This window comes from Bison bison, unplaced genomic scaffold, assembly GCF_000754665.1.
Source record: "Bison bison bison isolate TAMUID 2011002044 unplaced genomic scaffold, Bison_UMD1.0 scf7180017864512, whole genome shotgun sequence".
Lineage (NCBI taxonomy): Eukaryota > Metazoa > Chordata > Mammalia > Artiodactyla > Bovidae > Bison > Bison bison.
In genome coordinates this window covers 2,749,856-2,758,770 of record NW_011495066.1, presented here as the reverse complement: position 1 = coordinate 2,758,770, position 8,915 = coordinate 2,749,856, and the positions used below count along the sequence as shown (strand labels likewise).

Below are 8,915 nucleotides of genomic sequence, written 5' to 3'. Positions count from 1 at the left end.
AGGAAGCAGGAAGGGGCCCACAGGACATGAGTCAGAGGCACCAGAAAGATCTGGGCGAGAAGGTGAGTCAGCAGACCCACAGGAGGGGGCCTGCATTCCAGCCCCCTACCCCATCCTTGAGGAGACGAGCCCTGGGGCAATTCTCTAGCCCCCTCGTGCCCTGTGGGTCCCTCATGGGCAGAATTGGAATAAAGAAACACACCTCCACAGAAAGGTCACTGGAGGATCGACTGTGGATTGCAGAACTTTAAGCGACATGCTCTGCTACTTAGGGAGACAACATCACCAAGGCTCTTTGGGTCTCTCTCTCTTCGTATCTGCGTTGAAAAACAGTGTGTGTACACCTGTCAGTAACACAACATTGGAAATCGACTCTACTGCAATAAAAATTTAAAAACACGCAACCCCCATAGTGTATTAGAAAGAAAGAAAGTGAAGTCACTCAGTCGTGTCAGACTCTTTGTGACCCCATGGGTTGTAGCCTACCAGGCTTCTCCATCCATGGAATTTTCTAGGCAAGAGTACCGTAGTGGGTTGCTATTTCCTTTTCCAGGGGATCTTCCCAACCCAGGGATTGAACCCTGGTCTCCCGCATTTTAGGCAGACGCTTTTACCATCTGAGCCAAATACAGCTTTTTAAAAAACATTGCATTAAAAACAGTGATCCAGTTACATCAAATAAAGGAAAACGAAGTGTAGGAAAAAACACTGGAAAGAAATATACTAAGATGCTAACAGTAGTTGTCTTTGGAGGGATGATAGGTTATTAATTTTTTTTCTAAAATTTTTTTTATATTTTTCAACTTGTCTAAAGGAGGATGCCAAATCTTTCAATATTTTAAAATAGCAAGTATGAGACTCCCCTGGAGGTCCAAGGGTTAGGACTACACGCTTTCACTGCAGGGGGGCCTGGGTTTAATCCCTAGTTGGGGAACTAAGATCCCACGTGCAGAGAGTCTTGGCCAAAGAAAGAAAGAAATCAAGGATAAATTATTACTGTTTACATTTTTTGGCCGCATCTTTCAGCATGGGGCATTATAGTTTCCTGATCAGAGATTGAACCTTGCCCCCTGTGTTGGACGCATGGAATCTTATAACCACTGAACCACGAGAGAAGTCCCCTAGTGAATTATTTTTATAATAAAAATAACATTTATATTTATATTTACTATTTATAAAATAATTTTTATTATAAAGATAAAAAGTATAAACTGTTAAAAATACAGCTCCTGAACGAATAAAATCCAGATAAAATCGGGGGTGTAGTTAACAGCACTGCACCAGCGTTATTTTCTTCATGCTGACCAACGTGTGGCTGTGAGTGTGGTTGCAGAAGACGTTAACACTGGAGGCGGCTGGGTGCAGCTATATGGGGGCTCTACTATCTCTGTATATCTTATATAAATCTAAACAATTTCAAAAGTGAAAGTGAAAGTGGCTCAGTCATGTCGTGAACCCATGGACTATAAAGTCCGAGGAATTCTCCAGGCCAGAATACTGGAGTGGGTAGCCTTTCCCTTCTCCAGGGGGATCTTCCCAAGCCCAGGGACCGAACCCATGTCTACCGCATTGCGGGCAAATCTACCAGCTGAGCCACCAGAGAAGCCCCAGAATCCTGGAGTGGGTAGCCTCTCCCTTCTCCAGGGGCTCTTCCTGACCCAGGAATCGAACTGGGGTCTCCTGCATTGCAGGCGCATTCTTTACCAGCTGAGCTATCAGGGAAGCCACAAAGACTTCAAAGGAAACCTTTAAGAGCTGTGTATTCCCCCCGAGTGTCTGAGAAGCGCCCCAGCCCCTCCCCATGCAGTGGTGAGAGAGGCATGGCTGGTATCTTGCCTCCTGCTCTCCAGGGTGACTTGCGGGCTCCCATCCGGTTTGCTGGCCTTTGTCGATCGTGAACATCACACACTGTTCCCCTCTGCTCCACAGTGGCCTCCTTACTGAAGGGAAGACAAGGCATTTACACGGAGAACGAGAGACGCATGGGAGCCATGATCAAGACCCGATTCTTCAAGATAATGCTGGTTTTCATTGTTTGGTAACGTGTTTCTGTTTCTTTAAACTCTCACTGGGACGTGAAGTGCAAACCTCTTGTAAGCTGCCTTCCCAAGTGTGACCTGAGTTCCAGAGGCAGAGTCTTGGGAGAGGAAACCTTTAGAGGCTTGTCCAGATGGCCCTGGAGGCAATGCTGTCCAGACAGGAAGGCCAGTCTGCACCCATGACCTTCTGGAAAGAAATTCACATCCGCTCAAATTATAGAGAATCGCTAAGAACAGAAAATCCTCACTTTAACGTGGTCACATCCCAACCACTTGCCTCTGGAGTACTGTCCCATCGCCGAGGGTTAACATTCAAATCAAATGCTTCATCGTGCCTTCTAAATCCATCTTTTATTTTTGCACCCATCTTTGTTTTATTTTTTAATTAATTAGTTTTTTGTTGTTGTTGCTGCAGTGTGAGGCATGTGGGATCTTACTTCCCCGGCCAGGGATTGAACCCTCATCCCTCTTGCACTGGAAGTACCGAGTCCTGACCACTGGATGGCCAGAGAAGTCCCTGCATTTGTCTTGACAGCAGGATTCCTGTATCTGATGAGACTCAGGGATGACACCCCGTGTCTGTGTGATGACTCACAGCTCAGGGCAACAAGGACAGAAACCATGACTCCCCAGGCAGTCCAGTGGTGAGGACTCTAAGCTCCCACTGCAGGGGGTAAGAGTTCCATCTCTGGTTCAGGAAACTAAGATCCCGAAAGCTGTGTGGCACAGCCAAAAAAACAACTAAAAAAAAAAAAAAACAAAAAAACAAGAAGGGTAGAGAGCAATCTTCATCTCCTCAGTGGGCCTGCCCTGTCCCCCACAGGCAGTCTGCCCCAGCATTTCACGTGGGTTTGCTCTGTGCAAATAGAGCTGTGACAAGTACCAAATCAGAAAGCCCTTTGCTGCAGCGACAGAGTGCTTTGCCAGACAGGGCACACGTTGGTGGTTAATAATTTATCTGATGGGAAGAGGCTGGTTTGGACATTCTCCTGGGAGAGCTGTGAGTCACCTCCCTTTAAAAATACCCCGAGCCCGCCATTTCCAACTTCGCCGACCTGCCGACACTACCGTCAGAAATTTCCGACATAAAACATCAAGGTTCGTGTTGGTTTCCATCAAGACGTCAGCTTGCTCGTCAAAGGAGGAACGACTTATGGGCTATTTGACGTGTGCCAGAACCTTCCACCCGATGTGGTGTTGATTGTGACCATCGGGAGGGTCTCTTGGTCTCTGCTTTCGGCTGAGGGGGATGCCGTCTCTGACGTCTAATTCTCGTCTAATTCTGCAGCTACTTGGTCACCCCTCCCGGACTTCTAGGTCTTGGGAGACATGTTCCCTGGGGCTTCTCAGGTGGCTCAGTAGATAAAAAAATCTGCCTGCAATGCCGGAGATGTGGGTTTGATCCCTAAGTTGGGAAGATCCCCTGGAGGAGGAAATGGCAACCCACTCCAGTATTCTTGCCTGGGAAATCCCATGGACAGAGGAGCCTGGAGAGCTACAGTCCATTGGGGTCACAAAGAGTTAGACATGATGGAATGACTCAGCAGTCATGCATGCAGACATGTCCCCTGACCTCTGGCATTGAAAAAAAAGGATATTGGGAAGCAATTATCCTCCCATTAAAAATAAGCAAAAAAAAAAAAAAGAATGATATCACATGTTCTCTTTACCTGTGGCCCATTTTCTTTCTCACAGCTGGTTCTCAAATGTCATCAACGAAAGCCTTTTGTTCTATCTTGAAATGCAACCAGATATCAACAGCAGCTCTTTGAAACAGGTCAGAAACGCAGCCAAGACCACGTGGTTCATGATGGTAGGTCAATCTTGATTTTAAATGTACTTCCTAAAGGAGAAGAAAAAAACCCAGACAAGATAAAAACCACTGAGAAGTATGATCTATGTGTTATTTAAATATGTGGTGAGTTGAAGAGGTTGCGGGGGCCCCCTTATCTGGCTGTGGTCTGTGAGTTAGCTTGTGCATTTACTCTTGGCATCAGTATTAAAGGGATCCGACTCTGGTAAGTCAGTTTGGTAAGTGTCTCAAACCTTTCAGGCTGACTAAACATATCTGGGAATTTATCTGCAAGAAATGTTTCAGACTGAAAAAGCCACAAAGTTGGAGGTATTCCTTGGAACACTATCCATAAATATAAAGCATTCTAGACAACCCACATTTTCTTTTTTTTATAAAAGGGAATGGTTAAGTAAATCACTGTGTTTGATCTTGATGGAATGGTATGCAGATGCTGAAAATGACAATGTAAAGTATGACAATTATGAAATCTCATAATAAGTGAAAAATGCAGGATGTAGAGATTATACTCATTTCAACTACCTAATCACACATGTAGGCAACAATATTGCCTAGAAACACACCACCATAATCAGGTGGAAAGCTCATGGATACATCGTCCTCAATGTTTCCAGGATATTGTGTCCCCACTGCAAAAACTCCATACAGGAGCTGTTAGTGGAGAAGTGCCTGGGTTTCCGTGGTGGCTCAGCGGTAAAGAATCCGCCTGCCAATGAAGGAGACCCCAGTTCGATCCCTGGGTCAGGAAGATCCCCTGGAGAAAGGCCTGGCAACCCACCACTTAGCAAGTAAACAAGTGGAGAGGCTCACCGTGTCCTCAATTAAATGCGTGTGCATTCAGTGTTGCCATCATTATTAAACACATATGACTCTGGTAAGTTAGTTTGGCAAGTGTCTCAAACTTTTTAGGCAGACTAAGAATATCTGGGAATTTCTCTGGAAGAAGTGTTGCAGACTGCACAAGCCACAGAATTGGAGGTATCCCTTGGAACACTGTCCATAAATATAAAGCGTTCTAGAGAACCCACATTGCTGGGGTGATGCCCGGGACCTTCCTCTCCACCCCTCTTGTCTCCTAGGTCTCCCACGCATCTCTGAAGGCTCAGAACCTCCAAGCCAGTCTCTCTCTTGCCCCAAACTAGCCAACAGGGTGCACCCCAGTTGAGGCCAGCCCTGTGGACCGAAGTGACCCCTGTGAGCCCTGATGCCCATCAGTGCCCTGACTTATATGCCGTCTCTTTCCCCTCCCTTCCAGGGGATCCTGAATCCAGCCCAAGGTTTCCTGTTGTCCCTGGCCTTCTATGGCTGGACAGGCTGCCGCCTGACGCTTCCAGGTCCCAGCAAGGAGATCCAGTGGGACTCGATGACCACCTCGGCCACCGAGGGGGCGCCCCCCTCCCCCGGGGGCCCCCACGAGCCCGGGGAAGGCCCCGCTCCCAAGAAGGAGCTTCCGGGCGGCACGCACACTTCCGATGAGGCCTTGAGCTTGGTTTCTGAAGGTAAGAGCCTCTGGGTAGAGGCAGGCCTAGGTTGGGGGCCCCAGGCTCCCCAGGAACTCCTTTGTCAATGACCAGGAGGCTCCCTGCCCTGATTTCTGGAACCAGCTTCAGGGCATGAGTGGAAAGGGACCACCTTAATCTTGCAGCTCGTCACTCACCTCTCCTTGTAATGTGAGCGTGGTGCCTTTCCTCTGCCTGCGTGCCACGTGGCTTCAGTCCTGTTGAACTCTCTGCGTCCCCAGGGACTGTCACCCCCGCTAGGCTCCTCTGTCCCTGGGGATTCTCCAGGCGAGAATACTGGAGCGGGTTGCCATGCCCTCCTCCAGGGGATCTTCCCCACCCAGGGACTGAGCACCGTAGCCTTGTGTTAATAATCACTAGCTCTGCCTTGGGCTGCATGACATTCTGAGTCTGAGATAAACGGTCACTTCTCATCCGGTGCTGACGTGTGCCGTAAGACAATGAACAGTAGGCGACCTGACCTCTGGAGATTTTTACGTGCAGTTTTGGTTTGTCCACTTCATCCGGGGGCATTTAAGATGAAATGCAGGTCACCCGTCGCTGGCCCTTCCACTCTGTCCTCTTCAAGACTCTCGCACCGTGGTCCTCAAATTGGTCCTCTTTTTAAACTCCTGTTCATCTAATTTGGACTTCCCCTGGTGGCTCAGATGGTAAAGAGTCTGCCTATAATGCTGGAGACCTGGGTTCGATCCCTGAGTCGGGAAGATTCCCCTGGAGAAGGAAACGGCAACCCATTCCAACCTTCTGCCTGGAGAATCTCATGGACGGAGGAGTCTGGTGGGCTACAGTCCGTGGGGTTGCAGAGTCGGACACCACTGAGAGACTTCACTTTCACTTTTCATCTAATCTGGGGTTATGTCCATTAAGCCAACTGATGTGGAGGGTGCAAGTATTAGTTTAAGGCCCAAATAATGTTTCTTTAAAGCTTGAAAGTGAAAGTGAAGTCAAGACTGCTTTCCTTTAGGATGGACTGGTTGGATCTCCTTGCAGTCCAAGGGACTCTCAAGGGTCTTCTCTAACACCACAGTTAAAGATGTGGGTGAAAATCAGCAAAGAGAATGACTCCCATATACAAGACCCCTATGTCTATACCACAGGCTGTACGGTGAGGCCAGAACCCTCAGGAACCGGGGGCCTTTTCGAATAAAGTGGTAATCTCGGAAATGAGATAAGGCTGCCTTAATCTCGGGCGTGTTTCCTTTCTCCTTTCCAGCCACTTTGCTTTCATAAGACAGAAAATACTGTTACATGTCAGAGAAAAACCCAGAGATACAAACTCGAAGTGGTAAGTACGGTTAGGCCTCTCCCCGTCTGCACTGTTAGGATGAAGCTTGACCTGTTTATCATATCCTTAAGCCTCTATCTGCTACTTTAGATTGACTTCCAGGCCGACAGGCTTCCACCGAGCCTTCGTCATTAAGCATCTAACATGGTGTCTGGCACGTACTCGCCACTTAACAGAAAAGGCAACTGAATTTGAACAAATATTCCTTGAGCGCCTGCAACCCAATCAACACTATTTTAGCTGAGGCGGGGGCTGGGGTGTGAGCGTCTCTGAGAAGCATCACGTGGGCAACTTAGAAATAAAGACTTATAAATAAATAAAGGCTGAATTTGCATGTAGTTTGGTGGTGGGAAGCTGGAGAGAGGCATGTGGGGAAGAGATCTGTCCAGGGGTGTTTACAGATTCTGCATTTTTATCTTGGGGCCAGCAAAAGGCCAGTTAAGGTTTCTGAGCGGAGATAGAACACTTACATTTGCTCGTAGGACTAACCTAGTGACTGGAAAATTCCATGGATGGAGGAGCCTAGTGGGGCTACAGTCCACGGGTTCGCAAAGAGTCAGACACAACTGAGCGACTTCACTTTCATGACTATGGTGGTGGTTCACAGTGAGAGGATCTGTGTATAATTCCTGATGACAACTTGAGTTCAAAATACGAGGAGCATCTTTGTAAAGAATCAGGATTTCCCCCAAGCCCTCACATCTTTCCAATAATCCCTTGCTTTTCCAGTCTTCCTCTTTCTCCATGCAATCCCGTGTTTCCCACAAAGCTCTATTTCCCTGTAATTCCCTACTTCTCTCTCCAACCCCATGTCTTTTCCAACTCTACACTTCTCCCACAATTTTCTTTCTTCCCCTTAATCCTTGCCCTGCCCACAACTCTCCATTTTCCCACAGCTTTCTGTTTCATTCCAGAATTCCTCTTTTGAATAATTTTACTTTCCCACAGCTCTTTGCTGTCTGTGGTCAGTCTCATATCACCATTTTATCTCCTAGGGTTCTGTTCCCGACCACATTTCAGTTCTTCTGCCATTTTATTCTTCTGTGATTTTCTGTTCTCATTTTTGTTTTTTTCTTTTCCACAACTGCCTATTCATCCCCAAATTATTCATTCTTATGCAAAAATCTCCCAGGGCTCCCCTAACCCTCTTTTTCACGACGACCAGTCTCTCCCACAACACGCTTTCCCCGTAACGAAACAACGTAAGACTGTATGATCCTTGCCCACTGCCGCCCGCCATTCCGTCATGTTCTCTGCCTGCCTGCTGTGGGTGGAGTTTAGTCAAACAATCAGTTTAATCACAGAGGTGAGAAATGCTAAAACAAAGGAGAACAGTCAAAGGAGACCAAATAATAATAATATACTCATTAAGTGTAGTGAGATTTCCACTGTAGCTCAAACAGCAAAGAATCTGCCTGCGAGGCAGGAGACCCGGGTTTGATCCCTGGGTCGGGAAGATCCCCTGGAGAACAGAATGGCAACCCACTCCAGTATTATTGCCTGGAGAATTCCATGGACAGAGGAGCCTGGTGGGCTACAGTCCATGGGGTCACAAAGAGACATGACTGAGTCACTAACACACAGACACCAGGACCTTTAGTTCTTTCTGAAGGGGCTATAGATAATATTCTGAGCCACCTCCTGTGAGCTGTCTTATAGATACCAAAACACACCAGGTGGAAACGTTAACGACATGATGACCCAACTGTACCCAGGACTTGCTGCTGCTGTTGCTGCTGTCGCTTCAGTCGTGTCCGACTCTGTGCGACCCCATAGACGGCAGCCCACCAGGCTCCCCTGTCCCTGGGATTCTCTAGGCAAGAACACTGGATTGGCTGCCATTTCCTCCCACAATGCATGAAAGTGAAAAGTGAAAGTGAAGTCGCTCAGTCGTGTCTGACTCTTAGCACCATGAAGTCAGTGAAGAGGATTATCAGAGGTGACTGTACTGCTTCTGCGTGTAACACGCCTCCCCCACCCCACCGCAACTTTGTCTCTAAAAGCTCTCACTCTCTGCCTGTCGGGAGGTTGGCCTTTGGACAGACGTCTGCCACCCTCCTTGTAGTTGCTGGCATCTGAAACAAAGCAAATTTTTCCTTTCCACCAACCTGGCCCGCTTATTGGCTTTTGAGAGGCAAGCAGCCAGACCCTTTCATGCATACCTTTTGGTCACTGTAATCTTCTGTCCTGACAGTCCTGTATCTCTCCCTCAAGTTCCTGTCCTTTCCCACAGCACCCTTTCTCACGATTCTGTCTCT

General features: G+C 47.7%; 1 protein-coding gene across 1 annotated transcript in view; it reads left to right on the top strand.

The window, feature by feature from the left end:
- The window catches only part of GPR143 (G protein-coupled receptor 143), a 30,130-nt gene that overhangs the window by 16,725 nt on the left and 4,490 nt on the right, over window positions 1-8,915 (top strand). Inside the window, exons 7-9 of the mRNA XM_010829902.1 lie at window positions 1,930-2,038; window positions 3,735-3,852; window positions 5,108-5,351. Coding sequence (XP_010828204.1) covers window positions 1,930-2,038; window positions 3,735-3,852; window positions 5,108-5,351 — 471 coding nt within the window. The remainder of the gene's footprint in view (window positions 1-1,929; window positions 2,039-3,734; window positions 3,853-5,107; window positions 5,352-8,915) is intronic.